General features: G+C 41.2%; 1 protein-coding gene across 2 annotated transcripts in view; it reads left to right on the top strand.

Moving 5' to 3' along the window:
* Positions 1 to 23,931, top strand: part of TOX3 (TOX high mobility group box family member 3) — a 105,172-nt gene extending 81,241 nt beyond the window's left edge. For both annotated transcript variants that reach the window (XM_042920347.1, XM_042920346.1), the window contains exons 4-7: positions 13,127 to 13,396; positions 17,484 to 17,711; positions 19,259 to 19,339; positions 23,227 to 23,931. In XM_042920347.1, coding sequence (XP_042776281.1) covers positions 13,127 to 13,396; positions 17,484 to 17,711; positions 19,259 to 19,339; positions 23,227 to 23,931 — 1,284 coding nt within the window. The remainder of the gene's footprint in view (positions 1 to 13,126; positions 13,397 to 17,483; positions 17,712 to 19,258; positions 19,340 to 23,226) is intronic.
* Positions 23,932 to 24,948: the final 1,017 nt, after the last annotated feature.

The raw sequence follows: 24,948 nt of genomic DNA, 5'->3' as shown, positions 1-24,948 counted from the left end.
AGGAGGATGACCCAGCAAGATCCTTCCGATTTGAAATGATTTTCAACAAGTCTGATTCGTTGGCTTGGAATTAGCCAATCTTCCCTTGGCTTTGGTTTACCACAGAGATGTCCTCGAGTTAGAAGTTTGCCCAGGAGAGATTTGAGAAATGGAGGCCCTTATCTGGTGCCGAGGTCTTTTGCATTTGTTGGATTGTGACATGATGTTTATTATGGTACATGTTCTGTTCCTACCTCAAATGAAATCTCAAACTGTGATACGGAGAAAGGGAAGAAGAATAATTTCTTATAACCAGCAGAGGAAAATATAGAGTGAGTTATTGTGTGAAATATACCTAATTGTGTTATTTATTGTCATAAACACGGAATAAGGCACTCCAGAGAGCCAAGATCACTAATGCAATAATTTTGGTTCCATTTTTCTTAGTGTGCAATTATAGTCAGCAATCACCAGAGTAAATCTGCTTAAGTATTTTAAACTCTTCTGCTGGGATTTTTTTTTTTTCCCCCTCATAGTGTATAATACATTTGTGTCGATCTAGGTGAGGTACTAAGCAGACATTTTAAAACAAGATTAATAGTTTATAGGGCTTTTTTTTTTTTAACCCTGATAAAATGAAACAGATGTGTTGGTATAACAAAAAACAAATCCTATTGCTTGTTTACATATTTCTCTGCACATTAGGACCACGCCAATGATGTTTATTGGTTTCATTGTTAATTCCCCAGATAACAACAGATGATTGCAAAGTATGTAGTAGATTAGCGGTGTAAAGATTCAGCGTGCTCTCTGAAATGTAAGATTGCTTTCCCAAATAGGATTGATGCAACATAATTTTCTTTTGCTTGTGATCTCTTGTGTTTGAGCTGAACATCAGGTTTTTAGTTTTCCTTTTTTGTCAGAAAAGAAGCAGCAAGCAGTCAGGAAAGTGGTCATTAAGTATTCATAAATGTTCCTCACCCTCACAAATAATTGTTTCCTGTGGACTTCCTTACGTTCTTGTCCCTTTGACACTGGAATGGAGGGTTCTTGTCCTCTGTTCCTCTACAGTCAGGCTTGCAGTGCGGTGCCTGGAAAGTCATAAAAATAAAAAAGGGTGTTTAGTCACCAAGGGAGTTTACCAGGGCTCACCATTATTCATAGATGCTCAGCAAGGCCGATTGAAGTTGCAGAAATGGTTAAAAGACCATATCATGCGTGCTAAAATGTGTATTTTATTAAATTGGTAAATATTTATTAATAATATAAGAATCTGCCTTTGAATTAAACATCTGATGAATTACCTCGCCTTAAAGCTATAAAACTGTTATTGCTGCTATAAAAAAGTGTAAAGGAGGCATTTTGACTATGAAATTTCATTTCATGGTCAATTGAATTTACTATATTGGAAAGAACTAAAGATGGAATCATAAAATAATTATGATATTCACATACACTTAAAGAACAATGCTTTCACGGACTGGCCTTGGGAGAGAGGACTCAATTTTTAATGCTTCTTTTGTAATGTATTGCTAATCACTAAAGCATTTGAATTATTTCATTGATTTTTAAGGGTATAAGTACTTTAGCTAAGTGCATGCTGTTGTCATGGTATTTACATGGGCCTCATCACATTTGTTGGTGCCTTTCTGAAGTTTCGCTGAACCTGAGTGATATTTATTTTGGCTTGAAACAAACTAATCTTGTTGAAAATTCTAGTAGAATTTCACCTTGAAGAAATGTCATGGGATTTTAAATCACAAATGTTGGAAAAAATAAAATGTACTTGGACAGAATTATGATGAATACAATGTGTCGTTGGCTTTGTTCTATGTACTACCTGACATATTCACCTATAAACTTGAATTCAGAATCGCCAGAGGCATGGTTAAAAATAGGCTATGTCAAGGTTCTTCTATATCTCCCTCCGGGTACCGAGTTGGCTGGCTACATCATAATACTCCACAGCACCTCCTCAGAGATTTCCCTTCGGAAGGTCACCAGAAAAATAATAAATAATACTTTATACATCATGCATTCGGCTTCCCAGTGTGCAGTGGATATTTCATACCTTATGCAAGTAAGAAGTTTTATTATCCAAATGAATATGGCTGTCTGTTAAGGTTTGCCGTGGTGAATTAAGACTCTCATAGAAGAAGAAAAGCCAGCTTGTTTGTGTTGTATCGAACCAGCTTTTCTTCAGAGCTTCATTGGTTTTCCTTTAGAAAGACTGACAGTTTTGTCACATTACTGATTAGCTGCATTTTTGTTGGCAACAAGCACGACGTGTTTATCTTCCTTAAATTTATGCCATCATATTTAAAAACAGAAAGCAGGAACAAAAAGGAGGGATTAAAAAGAGCCCAATGATAAGCATTCACATTTCAAAATATGCAAATAATGCCCTCGTAGTCAGAAGCAAATTGTTGAAAAATTGAATGTCGATGCGTTTGTGAGTTCAAAGAACAACCTTGATTTGCTTGTGGCGGATGTGTATATTTTCAAACAGGATGTGGTCGGCAAGTCAAAGCCAGCAGTATATTTTGGTTAGAAAAATCTTTACCTCTAAGCATTATTGTCAGTTCAGATGATCATCTGGAAATTATTTTAATCTACAAAAGATTGCAATTCTAAAAATCTACAACGTGCGCTCCAAAGGGTTGGCTGGTTTTTTTTTTTTTTTTTTAACACCTCTCTATAATCTGCCCAGCCTGCTGAGTAGCATTGACATCAGTAGTACATCAATTTCAGAAAGTGGATTATTTTTACTAGACAGCTATTGTGACATATTGGGTCAGTCATAAATGAAAGATATTCATGCAAGCATGCAATACTTGTAATGAAGTCTCACTCTGACCTTCTGTATGATTGATTCTGTAATTTAGTTTTCTCAGGCAGTGCCTGAAATGAAATGAAATCATGTTGAACAAGTTTTGAATACCCACAGTGCACCAGGAGAAGAAAAATCTGCAGCCCTAGAGGCTTGAGAGAGAGCAGCTGAACGATTTATCTCTGTGCTATTATAGCCTTTGCCAGCGTTCAACATTTCTTTTTTTTTTTTTTTTTTTTCTTATTTGGCTTAAGTACTTAATTCTGCAGGTAGCTGTAAATGGGAAAATAAAATGCTGTTCAGATTTAAAATGACAGGACAGGAGTATGTGCAGGGGACTGATAAAATATCTTGAATAGAACTGACCTTTCATGTAGCTGAAAGTTACTGGGGGATTCATCCTCATAATTACCATATAGATTATTTTTATTTCTTTCCTGCAATGAAACATTTCAGAGAGCAGTAGTGCTGATTGAATGAAAATTGAACTTGTTAACATTCTTTTCAGCTTAGCCTGTTGTACATAACAGAAGGTTAGCTTTGATGAATTTCAGAATTCTCTTTGATATCCAAGAAACAGACAGGAAAATAATTGTCTCTGGTCTGATATTTTGTATGCCCCCCAAAAGAGAATTTATAAAACACACTGATAATTCACATACTTTTTCTTCATACATTATATTTCATGTTTAGAGGACTGACATTTTCAGTTTGATATTGCTTTGGATTTCATTGTGATACCACATGTTTATAGAAAACGGTACTCTGGTCGCTCTGGTAATATCAAACGTAGTGTGAGGGAACAGAAGAGGATGGAAGTAAGGAAGGTGTATTTGAGTACGGGAGTCTCTGTACCTAGTAAGGAAAAAGAAAAAGAGATAAACGTCCTATGGAAGAAACGCATGCCCAGAAGAAAATTAAAAGCTTTTGAAATATTCATAAGACTCTGAGGTCACACTCTATAGACAGATGCCATTTTTGACCAGAGAAATGGGAATATAGCAAAATAACACATCTAAAATTACCAGGCTTGTTTTCCAAGTTTTACTTTTTCACGCCATCATTTGTTGTGGCTCCAGTTTCGAAGTTGAATTATTTTTGTTTTTACGAAATGACTTCCATGCCGTTTTTGTACTTTAAAAAAATCTTACATTTAGAGAAATAGACTTTCAATTAATACATTGTTTTAGCAATGTTGCCTAATGTGTTACAGATAAAACAGTTATTTCATGGGTCATTAATGTGTTTAATGCGTGGAACGTTCTATTAAAACAGGCCCTTATTATTGTTATGAACATGTTCATTGCCATTGTCAATAGGGTCTGCAGAGCTGCATTCCACAGGATTGCCTTGTAGCCACTGGAGGGACCAACAGTCTCTCATACAAATTGAATGATGACTTCGTTTAGATTTATTTTTGGTCAAGTGATGGTCAAAAAGCATTCTTATTCTAAGTTAACACTGGAAAAGGCACAGCTTACCTAAGCAAAACACTCCCTTTGAGTGGAACTAATTCAAGTCCAGATTGTAGAATTGAAACGGTGTGAACCTTTAACATATTTGCTGAGACCTACTAAGTGCCATATGTTGTTCTTAACCGTTAGACACTACACTATTTATAAAGTTGTTTTCTTGGCTACCAGTGTCTGTTCCATGTAATACAAAAACCACAGAGTCTGATGACTATTTTACAGATGTTTATTGTCCAAAGTCACTTTCTAAAAAAATTTTTTAAGTGTTTTTATTTATTTTTGAGAGAGAGAGAGAGAGAGAGAGATAGAGAGAGAGAGACCGAACACAAGCAGGGGAGGAGCAGAGAGAGAGGGAGACACAGACTCTGAAGCAGGCTCCAGGCTCTGAGCTGTCAGCACAGAGCCCGACACAGGGCTTGAACCCACAAACCGTGAGATCATGAGCTGAGCCGAAGTCAGTGCTTAACCGAATAGGCCACCCAGGCAGGTGCCCCCACAGTCACTTTTAATTTAGCTGTTACTACACTTTGGCAATTGTCTGCCAAAAATGCACAGGCTGCAGACATTTTTTATGGGCTGCCTTTCTTTGTCGAGCAAATAGCCTTGTACCATACACCGCTTAAAATAAATATTCTTTGTTCTTCTTGGCCTGTAAATACTCACTGACCCTGAACATACGCGTGCTGTCTTTAAGGTCAAGTTAACGTTAGGCTCATCTATTAAAAGAGGAGCGTGTTCCAAACTTTTCCGCTAAACCTGCTTAGCTTGCGTGCAGTATGACACATGGTCACGTGTTTGATTTATAACATGCAAGAAAAAGCATCGTTAGAAAGTTACACTGTGATTTATTTCTCCCTATCTTGGTTTTAGCATGTCTAATCTATAGCTACCAACTATACTGTGGTATTGCCAGTAACTCCCAGTGGGTCAGGGACAGTAGAGACACCATTTCCCATCCCTCAGATTCCCGAATAAAACTGGCTTGAGGACTCCAGTGTTTTTTCAGAGGGGTGGGTGTTACTTTCATGCCACTGCCCCATCCTTTTATGCATGGCACCTGTCGCCCTTTGACACGGTTTCCGTTGCTTGTTCACATCCTGTCCCCTCCTCTTGCCTGTGTGAAGTGGACAGAACAGGGTCTGGGCTGGAATACAATTCCAGGCTCTCAATAAATATTTTATTCGTCGGATATATGCACGAATGAGAGAACGACGAAGGAATGCGTATTTGCTGTGAAGAGAATACCTTGACCACTAAATAAAGAAGTGGAGGAGGAGGGCTTAAAGTTACAAACAGCTGTGAACACGAAATCCCCCTTTAAACTTTCCATTTAGACCCGAATAAAATAAGCAGAGAGCTGACTCCTTGGTAAAACAAAGGAGTTACAGGGTATATCGCTGAAATACCATTAAGTGTTTTATGGTAAACTCTTGGAAATTTTGTTTTGCTAAGAAACTATTAATTAGCTCTTGGGAAGACTGTGTTTCACAAAACACTCATGTGTAGGTATGTTTGATTACAACCCTGAGAGTAGCTATTAAGTAAAAATTATCTATTTTGGTGAAGTTCAAGTTTGTAGTATCGAAGGTCTGTAATTATCATTGGTATGCATTTGTCACACCTGTGTTTGTTTCAGGGTTCACTGGGGTTCGGAATCTACTAGCTTTGCAGGGCAGCTGCTTGCTGTTCACTTGGAAACAAAGTTTTAACATTGCAATAGACAGAACTTAAGTTAATGGAGCATAAAATTACCGGGCCTGAATTTCATATTTGTACTTCTCTGATCTTTATTAATATGAAGCAGTTTTTATTACTGATAATTGTTTAATTGCTCCGTTTCTCAAGAAATATTGATTGAAAAAAAAACACCACAGTGAAAAATGTTATTTAGTCACACTCGCTAATATATTTGGGTTATTTGCTTCTTAATTAGATGCTATCCTCTCTTATGAAAACCTAACATTGGATCGTTACAGAGAATATTTATTTGCATGGAAGGTGCGTATCAGATGTTTCAAAGTCCTTTATGATAAAAATCAACCCAGACAGAAGTCAGCACCACTGTCGTGAGTAAAAGGAAATAAAACAGAGTAATAATGTGTGGTTTTAAAAATAAGGAATCAGTTTGAAAGCCTCTATCTTCCATTTGCACAAGAAACCAAAACCCAACGCTAGAGGATGTGTAATTACATAGTACTGAGTGGGCAGCACAGAGATAGTATAATAAATACCAGGGGTGAGAGGGAAAAGAGTCCCTGTTCAGGCACCAAGATGTCATAGAGGCCCAGACCCTTGCTCCAGACCTGATAGAATGAGTGAAGACAGATTTTAATATGTAGAGGAGGGAGAGTTTTGTTGGCTGAGAAAGTCTGAACAAACTGCTCATTTCCCGCCCCCACACCCCCACCCAGAATCCCCACCTATCTTTATATGAAGTATGGCGGGGGGTTGGGGCGGGCGGTAATATCCCGTTGTGATTCATACAGGGAGGACATTTTTCACCTTGCCAGCCTCCTTCAATCTTGATTAAGTCTAGGAGAAAGTCTCGGTTTGGGACTAATAAGTCTTTCACCCCTCTTTTATCTTTCTAAATAAGAGAAAGCAAGGCTCACAGCCTTAGGCAGGCCCCATACCTTGACCGTAAAGGTGTTGTTTCCTTTCCTTGGTATTTATTTGGCAGTCCATTGATGCGGGTGTCCCCGGTTTTTAATTTATGCTAGTGATCCAAAGTTTCCTTTTTATTTAACCTAAAACTCTTCAGATTTTAACAGTTCACTCAAATGGTTAATGTTCAGTAATAGACTAGATTTCAGGCAATTTAAGAAAATGAGGGACCACCACCAGAAATCTCCATTCCTTGGTTTCCTGTTAAAAAAAAAAAAAAAAAAAAAAAGACAAGACAAAGAGGCTCTTTTATCAGGTGGAGAGAGGAGCCAGTCTCAGCTGAGCACTCCCCACACCAAGACCTACACAGGCCATGAAGGCTTCGTTGAACTGTACTTCTAGGCAAATAGAAGACCCTGCACGTCCTATTATTTTGTGAAGCCCATGGCCTGTCCATTCAGAAAGAATTGGGTACTCTCCAAAATGTAGGAAATGTAGGTTAAAGTGTTAGGATATATATTTATATTTATGTTAATTTATATTGTAACCAAATTGTCCCCCACTGATTTCAATGGGTTGCCCATGAAGTGCAATCAGTTACTATCTATTGGAATAAATAATCCCCCTAGATAGATACAAAGCCTTTAAATTTATCACGACATCCTTCTACACTATGAATAAAATCCAGGCTTCCTAGGATCGACTACAAGACTTGTCACGTTATGGCCATTCCTTGCCTCTACAGCTTCAATGCCAGTCTTGCTTTCCCTGGCCCAGTAACACTGGCCCCTCCTTTCCTTCCTCAGGCACCAGGCCTTCGCACATATTCTGCTCTGCCTTGGATGCTCTTCCCTCTTTTCTAGCTTACTAGCTTCTATTCTCCCTTTATACCTCGGCCCTAGTGGGTCACCGCCTCAGGAAGCCTTCCCTGATTACCCCCACCCTTTGCACCATCTGGCTCATTGCCACCTCCCCAGTCCACTGAATGTCACTCTTCACCCTGCCCACCCTGCTCCCATCTGTACTGGCGTCCTTTCCATTTCTCAAGCAAGCGAAGCTCTCTCCCACCTCAGACTTTGCACATGCTGTTCCCTCTGCCTGGAACACGATTCCTGTACCCTTCTTTCCTGGCTAGCTCCTCATGCTCCAGGTATCTGCTCACATGTCCTCACCAAGAAGCCTTTCGTACTGACCCCTCAAACGGAAACCCTATTCTTGTGCCAACTTTTTTTCTTTAACCTACTTATTTTCCTCACAGTATTTATCGCAGTTTGTGTCTTGTTTATGCAAATGTTTTCTATTCTTACCAGCAAAACATAGGCTGCGGACACTCCCTCCGCACCCAAGATGATGTTTTCCATTATGTTTGTCTAATGAAGCAGTTCTCAAATGAGCGGGATTTTGCCCACCAGGGGACATTCGCCAATGTCTAGAGACATTTTGGCTGTCACGATCAGATTGGGGAGTGGAGGCTCCTAACACCTAGTGTGCAGAAGCCAGAGATGCTTCTAAGTCGTCTACAATGCACGGGAGACCCCTCCCCCAACAAAGAATCATCCAGACCACAGTGTCCGTCCTGCTGAGGTTGGGAAACTCTTATCTAATAACCTCAGAGATCAGAGTGAGACGAAGAAGAGAGAATGAGTTTTTCCCAAAGGATGAACTGTTTTAAGAAATGATACACGTGAACCCTGCAATTGTGAAAGCTACCAGCCTTCAGTTCTTACGTGGGATATAATCGTGGCAATCTCTTATAACCCGCTAGTTGCTTTGCCTTTCAGTGATTGTTGGTAAGGCTTTAGGACTTAATTTTAGGGGCACCTGGGTAGCTCAGTCGGTTAAGCGTCTGACTCTTGATTTCAGCTCAGGTCATGATCTCACGGTGCATGAGTTCAAGCCCCACCTGGGGCTCTGTGCAGACAGTGTGGAGCCTGGCTGGGATTCTCTCTCCCTCCCTCTGCCTCTCCCCTACTTGCTTCCTCTCACTCTCAAAATAAATTAAAAAAAAAAATCTTGTAAAGACTTAATTTTAGTAAGTGAGAGGTAATGATTTTCAAAAATGCATTAATTTCTTAGGGCTGTATCTGTGGTTATACATTTCTTTATTGTGTCGTGACTACTGGGAGAAATTGCGAGCTATTTTTGAGGAGTATATATGAATTATTCTTGCCTACACTTTGTCAGAGTATATTTATTAGTCCATTCTAAATCATGTTTAATTTGGGTAATGCTTAAAAGAATCACATGCTAGCTTTCTAGTTTTCAAGGATTTGAGCATTGGTATATTGGTTTCTCTGGCCTGGCACATAGCAGGTGCTTAAAAAATACCTTTAAACTGAACTGACATCTTTCTTTTTTTAAGTGGGAGTCCTAAGATCAAAGGAAGTATCTTTCAAAGGGTACCTTTTTTTTTATGGAAAATGATTGGAGCTGTTAAGAATCAACAAGTTCCCCAAGGCAGTTAGTTGTTAATAATTGGTGGCCCTAAAGGAACTTGAATTTCTAAAGAGACACTTTCACTACTAATCTTCTTGTTCTGTAATAGTCATGCATAGAAAGTTATTATGGCATAATTGTGGACCATGGCAAATGCTAGCACATTTTGATGCATCAGTTATGTGGTTCGGGGGTTACTTGAAAATATGTTAGAGGACCTTGGTGCATTGTCCTATGGGAGATAAGAAAAATGGCGCCAGCATGTTTGGGGGTCTGAAGGCTATGTGGATGGCTCGAAGTTTTGGCAAGGCCTGGGCCCCACCACCAGTATGTTTCAGGAGTAGTTTTCTCTCTGTCCCCAAGGTAGAAATTTCTTGTTATTTCTCTCTCTCCCTCTCTCTTTCTTAAGTGAAATGTTACGAGCACTCTCAATTTATAAAATAAATGAATATAGACTGCTTTCATTAAAAGGGGGGTGATGGCAGTAGAGAGCCTGGGGCCCCATTCATTTCTTTCTGTCAACACATGTCGCCACTGTTGGGCCATGGCTCCCGAGAGCGCCGTTTTCCCATCAAGCTAGCTCGGTGACACTGCAGGTAGAATTTAGAAAGAGCTGATGAAGCCAAGAAAACTTACTTCTTGGCCTTCTGTTTGACCAGGAGCTCCATTTGAAAGGCAGTAGGTGTGGGATAAGTCAGTCAAATACCTGTATGTGCTGAATTTCATAGGCATTGGAGCAAAGCAAGTTCTCTGTTAATGAGAAAGTTGTGTAAATCACATCATCGTATTTCATGGTCACGCCAGTTAGCTGATTTATTATTGTACAGTCAGAATTGAGATACGCAATTTGAATGTAATCTGGAAGTTCCTTGTAAATACTTAAAACATCTAGATTTAAATAAGTCTGAAAGGACTATTAAAGTGCATTCTGAAAGACCTATCTGGAGAGTAGAATTAAAAATAAGATCGCTTGGGTGCCAGGGTAGCTCAGTTGGTTAAGTGTCCAATTCTTGATTTCAGCTCAGGTCATGATCTCACAGTTTGTGGGAATGAGTTCTATGTTGGGCTCTGGACTGACTGTACAGAGCCTGCTTGGGATTCTGTCTCTCCCTCTCTCTGCCCCTACCCTGCTCACGCTGTCTCTCAAAATAAAATAATAAACTTGAAAAAAAAGAATAAGATGGGGCATCTGGGTGGCTCGGTCGGTTAAGTGTCTGACTCTTGGTTTTGGCTCAGGTCATGACCTCGTGGTTTGTGGGTTCGAGCCCCACGTGGGGGCTCCACGCTGACAGTGCGAAGCCTGCTTGAGATTCTCTCTCTCTCTCTCTCTCTCTCTGTCTCTCTCTGGCCCCCCTCTCTGCCCCTCCCCTACTCATGTGTGTTCTGTCTTTCAAAATAAATAATAAACTTTAAAAAAAGTTATAAATCAATAAATAAAAATTTTTTAAATGAAAAGAGTAAGATCACTCAGTTGTCACTAGTTGGAGGGTAGAAGCGACATAAGCAAGCAATGGTGGAAATTGAGAAGAGCATGGGAGAGCAGGTAGACAGCTCAAATTTTTTAGGAGGAATGGCTAAATGAGTGGTAGGATGCCAATCAAAAAAAAAAAAAAAACAAATTAGGACACACCGACACTGTAAAATCCACTTTTGTGATACACGTCTGCAGAGGGACACCTGCCAGTAAGTGGAATGTAGTATTTCAGGGACAGCGGAAGAGGGTGTCGGTATTGTCAGTGAGACCAGGAGGAGTGGGATTGTTCTGGTACATGTGACACGTTTCTCCAGGATTCCCCAGCAGTTTAGGAACTCAGAAAGTATTAAGAAATGGGAAGCTTATACATTTAAGATGAAACCCTAGCACTTAGCTCTACTGTTTAAACTACTCGTAGATCTTTTTAGCTTGTCCTCACTAGTGTGTTTTTTTCATTCATTTTGTTTTGTGTATTTATAAATGGAAACGTTTAAAATGCTCTTCTCTTCACCCTTCCAGTTCCTTCTCTTATAATGTGACCATTGTTAAAAGTTTAGATACTTCTTAAAAAAAAAAAAAAAAGAGGGGACTATACACTATAATTATTTTACAACTCGCTTTTTCAACTTCTTTTTTTTTAATTTTTTTGTTAACATTTATTCATCTTTGAGAGACAGAGAGAAAGAGAGAGAGAGAGAGTGGGTGGAGGAGGAGCAGAGAGAGAGAGACACAGAATCTGAAGCAGGCTCCAGGCTCTGAGCTGTCAGCACAGAGCCCGATGCGGGGCCCGAACTCACTGGCTGCGAGATCATGACCTGAGCCAAAGTCGGAAGTCGGATGCTTAACTGACTGAGCCACCCAGGCACCCCATCTTTTTCAATTTCTATATCTTGGATATCCCTCTAGGTCAGTGGTTCTCAGATGGGAGAATTTTGCCCCTCGAGAGATAATGTCTGGAGGTATTTTTGATGGTCATGACTGGTCAGGAGAAGGAGAAGTTGCTTCTGGTATCTAGAAGAGGCCAGGGGTGTTATAAACATCCTACCGTGCAAAGGACAGCCTCACAACAAAGAATTATCTGCTCCAAAATGTCAATAGAGCCAAGATTGGAAACCCCATTCTAAGTCAATACACATAAATCTAATTCATTATTTTACAAAGCTTCGTAATACTTACAGGATGCTGGATCATCGTTCATTCAACTAGTTTCCTATTGATATTTGCGGCTTCTTATTTAGTGATGATTATATATTTGATATTTAGAAACGAAACGCTCCTATTTGGGTATTTACAACTCATCTGTTTCTTCAAAGAGCAAAAGTAAGTCTTCTCAGAGAGACTCAAAAGAGGAACAGTTAAGAATTCATAGGCTTCTGTATAAAATTAGATTCCGGGTCACTGTGAGTCGAGAGAAATTTGGTTTTGGTAAAAATCACAGACTCACACTAAATGACAAGTCTTCAAGTAAGTTGTTTAAAAGCAGGTCTTCATTTTTTGATTCTTCAAAATTAAAAAAAGAAACAGCAGCAACAACCCTAAAGCCTTTTAAATGACTGCCCACAACAGAAGGGCTGCTCTTGAAGTCACTGCAGTAACTTTCAGAGAAGCTACTTCTGATGATCTCTGCTTCCTCCTCATATGTATTTTTAAAAATCCATTAGTATCTTAAATCATGGCGGGTTGAACGAAAGGTTTCAGAAGAAGAAAGTGATATCCAGTCCTAGAGATGTTGAATGACTTCCAGATGCCATTGACAATGGAATTCAGACTGGGAATGGCCCTGTGGTTAACCACAGAGGGTTTTATAGAAAGGGTGCCCTGAAGCAAACAGATGTTGGCTCTGTGCTTCCCTAAGCCCCTCCTCTCTGCTTGTCAAATGCATTCCTGGAAGGGTCAAGTGAAGACCAGATCCTCCCGCCCTTGTAGAGCTGGGTCTACGGGAATGGTACCAGAAGTATGTGTGAGAATGTTGGAAGACCCACCTGGTAAGCTGGGAAGGAGTAAAACCCCTGCTTCAACCCTTTCCTTCTTCCTGTTTCCTCAATAAGAAGCCTGAGTTGGACGTTTATCCTTCTTTGCCAATAGGCTTTTATTATTATTTTTTAAAGCCATTTAGTGACAGTTCTAGAGTGAAATAGACTAGGCTGGATGATTTGGTCTTAGTGCTTTTGACCCTTCAACTTTGAGGCAAGAGTCCTTCTAGTTAATGAATGAATAGGGACCATCATCCCGGAATAGGTCAGACCTGTCTAAGGAACTGCTAACATTTTCAGCTTGTTGACATTTGGGAAAACGGAGAGCTCACCTCCTCGTTGTCTGTTGCCTTTTTAGGACCAGAGCCACACGCAAGTGCCCCAGTACCGTCAGGATCACTCCTTGATCATGAGGTCCATTGTCCACATGACTGATGCTGCTCGCTCTGGGATCATGCCTCCCACTCAGCTCACCACCATCAACCAGTCTCAGCTCAGCGCCCAGTTGGGGTTAAATTTGGGAGGCGCCAATATGCCTCACACATCTCCTTCACCTCCAGCGAGCAAATCAGCGACACCCTCCCCTTCCAGCTCCATCAATGAAGAGGATGCTGATGAATCCAACAGAGTAAGTTGACTGCCTTAGTGTGTCACGTACCCAAGAATTTCAAATCACCTCATGCTCTGTCTTTGAATTTCATTCATGGTAGTTCCTGCCTTCTCTTCGTGGATTTGGCTAGCATGTAACTTTATGATGGTTTGATTTTTTCCCCCTCTTTTACTTATTCTTTTCTTTTTTGTGTGTGTGTGTGTGTGTGAAAAGTGTATTCTGCTGGAAATTGGGAGATCTGGCTTCTCCGACTGATTGTAAGGCATCGAACATGTCACTTAACTCATGTAGGCATGATTTTCCCGGTCTGCAGAAGGGAAGGCTTATACTAGATTCCCCAGGAATTCTATACTAAAGTGCTCTGGTTCTAAGTTAATGTCCATGTGGATAAGTTTCATCCAGTTAGTTGGCTGAGCCGCCGTCAAATTGGGGAACCTTGCACCTTGGATGATGTTTATCACTTAGTAAGTTCTAATTGTTGCACATCTCTGCTTTTGTCATGGAGAGTGATGCTCAAATATGCATGGGTTGAAATAAAAACTTAGTTGCAGGTGGGACTTTTATGAATGCCTAGAAAGGTATTCTGTTTCATTAAAGTCACTTGTCCAAGATACACGATTACTCATTCTTCATTCATTATGTGTTGTATACCTACTCTGTGCTTTGCCTTGTACTTGGTTCTGGTGACATAAAGATTTATAAGAGAATTACTACCTCTGGGGCTCCCCACTGGGGACGAAAAGCAATGCTTAAAACTAGCTCCAGATGTGATTAGTGGTATAATTGATGTATCTGGTGTGCTAAGATTGTAATCGATTCTGCTTGGGAGAGTGATTTGAGGAAGACTTTATTGAGAAGGTGATATTTGAATTAGGTCTAAGAGGATACATAAAAGTTTGTGAGGCAGAAGAGAGAGGCCAGCATTCTGGTCGAAGGAGCAATGGAAGTACATGTCAATTTATGAGTGTCATGAACAGTTTGATATGGGGAGGAAAGACATAGGAATTGAAGAAAGCAGTGGCTGAAATGTGGAAGCCTTTCTCCTGCAGGTCATTGAGAGCTGATTAATGATTTGCATAGAGGAATAGCAGAAGCAACTTTATGCTTTAGAAAGATGGCTTTGGCTGTATACAGAATGCGTTACAAAGGGAGGGACGGGAGGAAAGGAAACTAATCAGAAGATCTTTTTGGCATGAAGTGTTTCCTTTTAGCAAAGGAAGGAGTGGACAGGGGGTACCAGATCCGTGAGACATATAAGAGGGAGAATCATAAAGTTTTGGTGATCCGCTGGGGTTTGAAGGAATAAAAGATAAATGGGGTTTTAATACGAGAGTTAGCATGGGTATCAGCAAATGAGAGAATCAGCCCAGAGAAAGAAGAATGTTACTTTTTCTCCCATGGAAAAGATGAGAGTTTGGCATGGTATGGGTCAAATTTGATGCACCCACATTTGAGCTAGAACTCAGTTCATTGGAGGGAGAACAACCGATTTGGGGACCATCACATGTAGATAGGAAGACGTGGAAGTAATCAGGATTTCTCAGAGTGCATAAGGAGCCCTGAGCATCATTTATTTTTATTTTTAAGTAGCAAATGGAAAAAGAAGAGCTAGAGAAGGTAGAGAGTGATGAAGTAAGAGGGAAGCAAGGTTAGAATCTATTGCAGGGATTTAAAGGAGGGTTTGATCTGTCCTGACATCTTAGCACCCCACTGGATATGTTAGCACCCTACTGGACGCAGATTGGGTGAATGGATGACCAGTCTCTGCTCACACTCAAAAGAACCTTCGTAAGGTGAAGTGAGAAACAGGGATGTGAATAAGGCACAGCTAGGTTACAACTGGCCATGACACAATTCAGATGGATTCCTTTCATTTCACTCACATTTCCACTGATCTGATACTCACTTTTGTACCACACTGAAATTGTCATGGCTAAGGAGAACCTTATCTGTGACTCCTAGCTTACTCCATTTTAAGCAAGAGTCTAGGTTTTGTGTAAAGGCAAGGAATCCAATTTGTTCTCCTTTAAGCAACTGAGCCAAGAAAGAAAGATTAAAATTATCATTGATTGTGTCTCTTTTGGGGAAAACTATTTCCCCACCTTTCCCAACCCTCTTCAGTCAATCACATGCAGGTTCCTGTAGGAGAATTAATTCTAAGATTTTATTTAAACTGCAAGATTCTGCATTTCAGGTTTATTCTTAAAAGGTAATGATGTTTAGGGCACGTCATGGTTATCCAAGGAAGATATCAAAAGTTGTCAACATTTGAATGCTACTTTACAGGAAGGGAGATTGAGCTCTTTGGGAAAGGTTGCCCTGGAAATCGCTTTCACCTTGCCACTGGTCAGGGCATTATTGCTGCAAACAGTGCCAAGTTTTCTTCCAAGAAACGAATATAGTTGTTGGACTCAATTAGAAAAATCTGTGGTATATGTATATATTTTTTCCTTGGGGCCAAAGCAGTATTTTTTCACTGAAGGAAAACTTGGCTCCCACTGAAGCTCTAACCGAAAGGCATCTGACAGCCTTACAATAAGTTCAGATTCATTAACTAGAATTAAACAAGTCGCATTGATTCTGAGAATTTAAAAAAGAAAAAAGGTTATTGAGAATCATTGCATTCAATATCTGAGTTATGAAAGATGGCATTTTGGAGAAGAGGTGAGATGTGGCTCACCAGCCTCTGAAGTGGGTAAACTACTTGTATGAAGTACGGATGTTGTTCCCACTCAAGTAGCGTGTGTAATAGCCCCGCCGAGAAGCGGACTTGGGATACCCCAACACATTGAGGGTCCAGAGCGCTCAGAAACAAGGCACTAATCAGTTTCCTCCCTGAGAATTTCAGTAATTGGATGGCGTTCCAAATGACTGTCATGCAGAAAGTAATGATACTCTCGGAAAATTTGAATTTAGGATTCAAGACTCAAGGCCATTAAGAACCAATCTGTCAGCAACTTGAGTCTATCTCTGTTGATCTTCCCCACGACTGGCTTTTAAAACTGGTCTTGTCAAACATTTCAGCATTCTTGATGAAGTTAACGGCAAAACGATCTTCAGTATAGTCCTATTATAATCTAGGGGGATAAAACAAGGCTGATGTATCTTTTCTCCTGCTTCTCTGATAAGGATACTTTACGATCACTGACGCTAGATAATGGTAGCAGCAGGTGACTCTGGAGCTCATTGGTATATCAATGTAGGGAGCTATACCCATGTCATGTCTGTGGTTTTGCTCTCAGAGAGTTTGTATGATAAGTATGTGTAAAGTATTTACTGTCTCTATGGCAGGATTCTTCTGGGCAGAGTTAGTCACCATATATCATAACTCTTTTCTTATCAGTCTTCTTTGTAGCCTGGGTGATTTTAAGTATCATTTATTGCTCTCATACTGGTTTTTAGTTCAGTGAAGAATACCAATTTCCTTTCTATCTCCAGTTAAAGGAGTTTTGACATTTTTTATGTTTCTTGTTATCCTATTCTTCAGAAAGTTTTAATTGCTTAAAGAAATAAAGACGACCTTTCTTTTATTGTGCAAGCTTAGGGATTGTAGCTACTTTCCACTGGCGTTTCTGGAGACCCATTAGCCAAGTAACATTCTGGTAAGATAAAACTTGAAGCGTCAAAAAATTGATTCAGACTGATCATATATATGGCAGGTGACTATGGCAAGGGACCTCATTTCAAATATCTGAATATGATCCACGTCCTGAATTATTATTTAGATTTACTTCTAATACCTCTGAAAATGTAAAATATTTTATGCGTACACATGTAATGCACACACACATACACACACACATATGCACACACTTCATTGCCTGGTATAATGTTCTGTTTTTCATTACTCATAATTGCTATTTAGAGCATATGTTGTGAATGTATTGAAGATACTTCTGGGTCTCATTAATCAATGTTCTAAATGCTAATCTCTGCTGTCCAGTTAACTCTAAGAAAACTTACCCCTCCCCTGCTTTTGCCGGTGATTCATCCGTTGATGAATCTGCTTAACAAAACCTTAAAAGAACAATTGTGGCTCTGGTTAGGTCTTGCTGCCTTCTCTGCGAGTACATTCTAGGCAGTGAATTTTCTTCCTGCTTTGCAGGCCATTGGAGAGAAAAGAGCTGCTCCAGATTCTGGCAAGAAGCCCAAGACTCCAAAGAAAAAGAAAAAGAAAGATCCCAATGAGCCCCAGAAGCCAGTGTCAGCATATGCCCTGTTTTTCAGAGACACACAGGCCGCAATTAAAGGTCAAAACCCCAATGCAACCTTTGGAGAGGTCTCGAAAATCGTTGCATCTATGTGGGACAGCCTTGGAGAAGAACAAAAGCAGGTGAGGCAGAGATCCATCGTGACCATAAAATCAAGAAGTTACCAGAGTATTTCTTACATCTTCTCTGAGTGAATGTTCGCTTAATACGACTGTTTCCTATGAAGGCCTTTCTAAGCTGTGGAATTTAGAGACGCAGTTGTGTAAATCTAAGCCGCTCCCCAGGTATATGGATTTCTCGGTCCCCCTTAAGGGTTCGTGTTGGGAACCCATTCAGTGGAGAAATGGGGGAAATTCACGCAATATCCTGCAAGCATAAACTTTTGATGATCATCGTTTCACGTTAGATAATGTGGTATTTGCCCCCTTGGTTCAGAAAGGGCACTACAAACCGATCAGGACCATCCCTCTTGCCTTTTCTCTGATCATCTTCCCGATTGTGCCGTCCCGGTGGGTTTCCAAACTTTGAAGCCGCCTCTGCGAGTCTCAGTACTGTCCCCGGGCATTCAAAATTTTATTCCAAGTTCATTTGAAAGCTTGGCTGTATGAGATGTATTGAGAGATTACCAAGCCGGTGGGAGATACTTCCTTTGGGGCCTCACCTCCTATGCTTCCCTTGAGGCTCCTCCACACAAAGGGAAGTAAGAATGGCTTCCCCGCACCTCGCATGAAACTCCAGTGACCATTAATGGGATTTCACGTTATGTGTGCTCAGATGACCAGACCTCCCTTAGGAATAAAATGGAATAGCCATTTCGGGCACGAGGAGTGCCAAGGCCTCGAGTTTTCTTTTACGAATCATGACCTCATTCCTACTCGCTGGTGACTCTGGGATGGTGCAGCTATAGAATTTGCCCATTTGCGGTGAGCTTATTGTTGTAGGTGGTGCACTGATTTTCTGTCCCAGAAATGTAATCCTCAGGGACTGCCAAAGCTGCTGTGTCTTTTACCTCTGGAGAAAAAGGCAGTTGCACTTGGGTCTAACACACTACTGTCAGATACCGTTAAGAAAAGGAAGAGCAAATCATGGGATCTGTTTATGTAACTCGTTGGCCTCACTAATGGAAATTTACCACCTTTTAACTATTTCTGCGTTGTTTTTTGTTTTTTTCCTTCAGAAGAAAACCGCTAGTTCCATCTTTTTCTCTTAGGTCTTCGCACACCGTACCTGTTGTTGGTGGTATTTTAATCTTCTTACTTGGTGCAGGTTAGACGTGTGTCAGGGCGAAAGAAGACACTGATGGAGAAACTTGTGATTTCCTGTGATTTGAACGATTGGTAGCAAATTTTGCTCTTTTTGCTATACCCCATCCGCTGCCTTAATGCGAGGCCCTCAGCTGGCTCTCTCAAGGCATCTAGGCCACAACCTGAAATCTTTTTTTCTCATTTATCATCGTAAACATCCAAATTGTGCTCCTGTGAGGATGGCAGGGTTTTGTTTTCGTGTGTGTGTGTGTGTGTGTGTGTGTGTGTGTGTTTTCACGTTTAAAAACCAAAGCCACTGAAACCAGCTTTCTCTGTGAGTTACGTTGTGACCCAATTTGTGCGGCCGTTCTTTTATGGCTGAGAATTTGTAGGCTAACGGTGATGCTAATTGTGTCTTTTAATAGGTTTATAAAAGGAAAACGGAAGCTGCCAAAAAAGAATACCTGAAGGCCTTGGCTGCGTACAGGGCCAGCCTCGTTTCTAAGGTAAACCCGTGCAGGAACGGCCAGTCTCTGAGTTACAGTGTTGAAAACAGCCCAGTGCACTGAACACATACAGGCAGCTCCCCTTTACAGTTGGTAAAAAAAAGAAAAAAAAAAGGCGTCTTGAACAATTCATTAGCTTATTTGTTCCCATTGGAGATTACCTCAGTGATGGCATGAAAAATAGGAGTTCAGTTAAACCGCTGCATCTCCATTGTTTCCAGAAGCTTCACTTTATGTGTGTTGAGACTGTTTAACAAAGCACAAAAATTAAAGACCGATCTCGAATAGCCTCTCATTTTTGCTTTTTGTCAGGGACTGGGATCGGTGTCCTCCATTTAAACTGGGTGGTATTTTGGTCAGGCGGTTTGCGACATCCCATCATAAATTCTCGAGTGCTTCTATTATTGTCCTAGGGGATGTTGCAATTTGACCAAACTGTCCCACATCATATACATAAATAAACCTCACGACTTTTTAAAATAAAATTAGGCTCCAAATACTTAAAAAAAAAAAAGGACGTGTATATGTATTTTACATAGAGGAGCAAATGGGCCCTGATGTATTATAAAATGCACCAGTATCCCAAAGCAAATGTCACTCTGGATTATTATTACCTTGATCCAAAAGGAGTGTGAGCGATTACGTTATATTTTAACATTTAATTAACTTTGTCTTTAGCCTCTCAAGAATTTTGAGAGGCTTTGGGGAGAATAATTTGAACTAATGTTTTTGCTCTTGATATATTTCGTCTGGCAATCAGGGCTTCATTTCCACTGTCATGCTTGTTGCCAGAAGTACCACACGAGGCTGCAGGGCATGGTGGGTGTTGCTGGCAAAGCCATTTCAAAAGGGGCTACTTCCGGGGCACCTGGGTGGCTCAGTCGGTTAAGTGTCCAACTCTTGGGTTTCGCCCAGGTGACGATCTTGAGGTTCGTGAGTTCGAGCCCCGTGTCAGGCTGCAGAGCCTGCCTGGGATTCTCTCTCCTCGTCTCTCTCTGCCCCTCCCCTGCTGGCTCGCTTTTTCTCTCTCTCTCAAAATAAACAAACTTTAAAAAAAATTTAAAAAGGGCTTCATTCCTTTTTTCTCTTCTTCCCCTGAGTTGTTTCTTCTTTATATTAAGATCCACTAGCAGCAGCAGCTCAAATCAGATCAAGAGGGGCCCCCCTTGTTTAGCTGTCCGCTGTTGGGACAACTTCCACGTCATTAGAAAGAGAATACAAACATTCATGAGGTCAATAGTGAGACCTTTTTCTGAGACACTGGAAGACACACGTTAAAAGATGTACCAGTTCTGGACTCAGATTTGCCTACTGGCAGAACACAGCCGAATGTGTAGGCTACTGATGTTAAGAATGGAGGTATAGTTGGCTAATTAGATAGAGTGACCCGGCTAGAGGAGCAGTGCACATGTACTTCCTAAGTGGATCATTTATTCATTCATTTACCCAGAAGCAGGCATAGGTGATCTTTGTGTATTAGAGCATGAATAATTGACCACACATGGATTTCAGCCAAGAGGCAGTATCTCAAAAGACATCCAGAAAATAGCAACCATGATTGGGCTCATCGAGTCTGTGACTGATGTGGAAGGGATACCATAAAAGTTATACATCGGGGACTACAGTCACGATTCAGAAGTATGTCAGAATAAAGCTTAGTGAGTCCCCCAAACCAACAGGATGGAATTTAAAAAGAATAAATATAAAGCAGTGTTTGTTTGGGGTATTTGGGTTTTTGTTTTTGTTTTTGTTTTTTTCACTAAGTTAGTGCAGTTTGAGAGCATCCTTCATTTATATTCAGAGTCCTGGCAGGTACCTAAAATAGTCCGTGAAGTAGAAGTTCAGAATAATTTCAGTCCAAACCAAAAGTGTAAAATAGCTTCTAATGTGATGATCATCTCACAGGAAATAGTATCTAATTGTACAGCATGGTGATTAGACCACATCTGAAGTATCGGTTCCATTTTGGAATCCACAATTTAAAGGGGCATGGTAACCAACCAACAAAAGTTAATAGAAGCTTAATATTAAAACACAGGGAGTAAACCTGGCAGGCAAGCAAGAACTCTTTCCACTCGCCCACCCATTTCTCTTCACCAGTACGGTGGTGTCTTAAAGGCACACTGGTGTGATTGGCCAGGTGTCTAAATACAGACTTCCTTTGCAGTTTCATCCTTAAGACTAGCTGGGTGATTTTTAAATATTAGAATATATAAGAATTGTTTTCCTGTTTATATGTAGAACACTGTGTGTATTCTACCTTATGGGTGATTTAATAGTTTTTTAAAGATGATTAATGAGTCTTTGCAGGCTTCTTCTTACCTGAGGACTTTAGAACGTGAACCTCCAGTAGGCATGTAACCCACCAAGCTTCCGTAAAAAATCGGAGAGCTGTCCGCCGATAGCTGGTGTGTCGCCATGATGATGTGTTCAAACATAATCCATCAACAATGGCCTCTCCTCCATTGAGTGACTGTCAACATAAGATCACCACTCATAAGATCCTTCTACTAGTAGAGTTTATAAATGGGAGTAATAAAAAGCTGGAAGTAAACATGCAGTATCATTGAAGAGTGGATGCCAGCTTGATGCCTCCAAGGTGCTCCCACTCTCCCCTTCCAAAAACACCTAAGTTTGTGAAGAACAAGAGAAGAAAATAGCCAGTAAGAGCAATCACTTCAATCACGGTTACATTAGTAAAAGAATTTATCTTTGTGGAGGTGATTACGTATTTTTAGTGCAAAATGTAATAGCCTCTCTCCGTGTTGAGCCTCAGATCAGATCAGTTGTTTATCTTATGACAGGTTATTCAGACACCCGAGTGTTGAACGTTCTCCCCTGACCTAGGACTCCTGTGATAAATTCTGGAAATCTTTGAAGATATTGGGTAAACTAAAACATCTCTTAAGCCATAAAATACTTGCATTTAGTATCTCTAAGGAATTCAGTGACATTCCTCCTATATTCAAGTGAGCATTGTCATACACTGCCTGGAAGTGTAGGGCTTTGACATTTTCTAGTAGTAGTTTTCTGGTAATAATTGTTAATTAATAAAAAATAGCTAACATTTACTAAAGGCGTCCCCTGTGCCACACGCTATTCTAAATGCTTGACAACATAGGAATTAATTTAATTCTCACAACCTCTACATAAGGTAAATACCATAACACCCGTTTTGTAGGTAAGGAAACTGAGGAACAGGTGGGTGAATTAACTTGCCCAGAGTCATGAAGCTGCCAAGTAGTGGGGCACAATTTGAACTCCCTGGCGGTCTATTGTCTTTTCAGTATGAGTCATAGTGATGAGGGTTAGCTCAGGCTTCACTGCTGGAGGTATGTCGTTTCTTGAACATGTGTATCAGTTATCTTTTGCTACCTTGTGCTGTGTAACACCCAGCCACAAAGCCCAGTGACTTGAAAAGACAAGCATGTGTCTCAGAGGGCGGCAGTGAACTAACTGGCTGGTTCTTCAATCCAGGCCTGACTGGGCAGGATCCACCAGTCCTGCTCATTGGTCTGCAGTCGGCAGGGGGGTTGGACCTGGCTGGGGCTCGTTCACGGACAAGGCAGTTGGCTGGCTGGCTGGCTGGCTTTTGAGTGGTGACTGGGCCCTGTGCCCCTTGTCACGCACATGGTGATGGCAGATGCCTAGAGAGGGTACAAGGCCAGCCCGATTCAAGGGGTAAGGAATTTGACTCTACCTTTTGGGGGCGGGGGGGGGGGGGGGGAGCTGAAAAGTCAAAGGACAGGAAAATGGAGTCCAGGGAAGAAAAATGGTGGTCATTTTTTTTTTTTTAAACCAATTTGCAGTACTTAAAAAAAAAACAGTTGACTGTTTTAAATTCTTGGGTATTTTAATATCTGGGGATTTTCTCCCCCCAAATGCAGGCTGCTGCCGAATCCGCAGAAGCCCAGACCATTCGCTCCGTTCAGCAGACCCTGGCGTCCACCAATCTGACATCCTCGCTCCTTCTCAACCCTCCGCTGTCGCAGCACGGGACCGTATCCGCCTCACCTCAGACTCTCCAGCAGTCGCTCCCCAGGTCCATCGCCCCCAAACCCCTAACCATGAGACTCCCCATGAACCAGATCGTCACGTCGGTCACCATCGCCGCCAACATGCCCTCGAACATTGGGGCCCCGCTGATAAGCTCCATGGGGACGACCCTGGTGGGCTCGGCGTCCTCCGCCCAGGGGAGCCCTTCCGTGCAAACCCAGCAGCAGCACCTGCAGAGGCAGCAGCAGCAGCTCCAGCAGCACCAAATGCAGCAGCAGCTCCAGCAGCAGATGCAGCAGCAGCATTTCCAGCACCACCTGCAGCAGCACCTGCAGCAGCAGCAGCAGCACCTGCAGCAGCAGCTCAGCCAGCAGCAGCTGCAGCAGCAGCTCCAGCAGCAGCTCCAGCTGCAGCAGCTGCAGCAGCACATGCAGCACCCGCCTCAGCCCTCTCCTCGGCAGCCCTCCCCGGTCACCTCCCAGATGACGTCCCCCATCCCCGCCATCGGGAGCCCGCAGCCAGCCTCTCAGCAGCACCAGTCACAGATACAGTCTCAGCCACAGACTCCGGTGTTGTCCCAGGTCAGTATTTTCTGAAGGCGCCCGCGCGGCAGGCGCGCCCGGATTGGCGCGCGCGCGCGCGCGGAGGCGAGTGGCGGAGGAGGGTAACCCGAACGCGGCCGAAGCTTGTAAGTGGCGGTCGGTTATGCAGAAACGTGTCACAGATCACATGGTCCTCTCAAGTGTCTATTAGATAGGCAATAAGAACACAGTGTAGCCGAGTATCACCTTCTAGCTGACTGTAAATCACTTTGTTTTTAAACAAGAAAAGCTGTGCTCTTTTATGTGATGCCTTTTTTATTTATTCAGGCTATACCTACAATATGTGAATCAAACCGTTTAATGAATCCTGGGACGTACTGAGGACTCTAAACTGGCCTCTCTGAGTCATAGAAAACGGCCTTATTTCTCCAGAAGTGAATAAACCGCACTTCCAGGCTATTTGAACTTCCGGAGCCCTAAAAATAAAAAGCACAGTGGTAATTACCTGACATAGGAAGATCCAGTTTCATACAAACATTTGTATGACGTGAATAGTTGATGGCATTTTTTTGTCATGAAAAAAAAGATAATGTAAATCACAGACTTTTGCCAAAGCTCTTATTTTTTTTTCCTAAATCTCTCCAGAAAAAAAAAAAAAAATACAAGTGATTAGATTCAATTATTGACTTATTTCCACTTTTTTAACCCATGACTTCTCCAAATCAAACCACAGTATATGTTGTAACGATATCTATGGCCACTGTTAGCCCATTATGTTCATCCCAATTAGAAGAAAAGAATGTGAATATTATATTCTGTGTTTTGAGTGACAAGTTTCGAAAATAAAAACACTGTATTTTTAAAAGGGAAATGCACTTAAATGAAAACAGTTATTACAAAAGTTAAGATTTAAAAAAAAATGCAAGAGTTTTTATTATGATGTAATACCGGTAGAATATTTAAAAGGCGCACCACATCTGAATAATCAATGTAAATATTTTCTTTCAAAGTTGTAAGTTTTCATATCATGTGTTGTAAAGTTTTCATACATGAGGCTTTAACGTAAACACT

The sequence above is a fragment of the Panthera leo genome, chromosome E2, assembly GCF_018350215.1.
Source record: "Panthera leo isolate Ple1 chromosome E2, P.leo_Ple1_pat1.1, whole genome shotgun sequence".
Taxonomy (NCBI): Eukaryota; Metazoa; Chordata; class Mammalia; order Carnivora; family Felidae; genus Panthera; species Panthera leo.
This window is presented reverse-complemented; position numbering and strand designations above follow the sequence as displayed.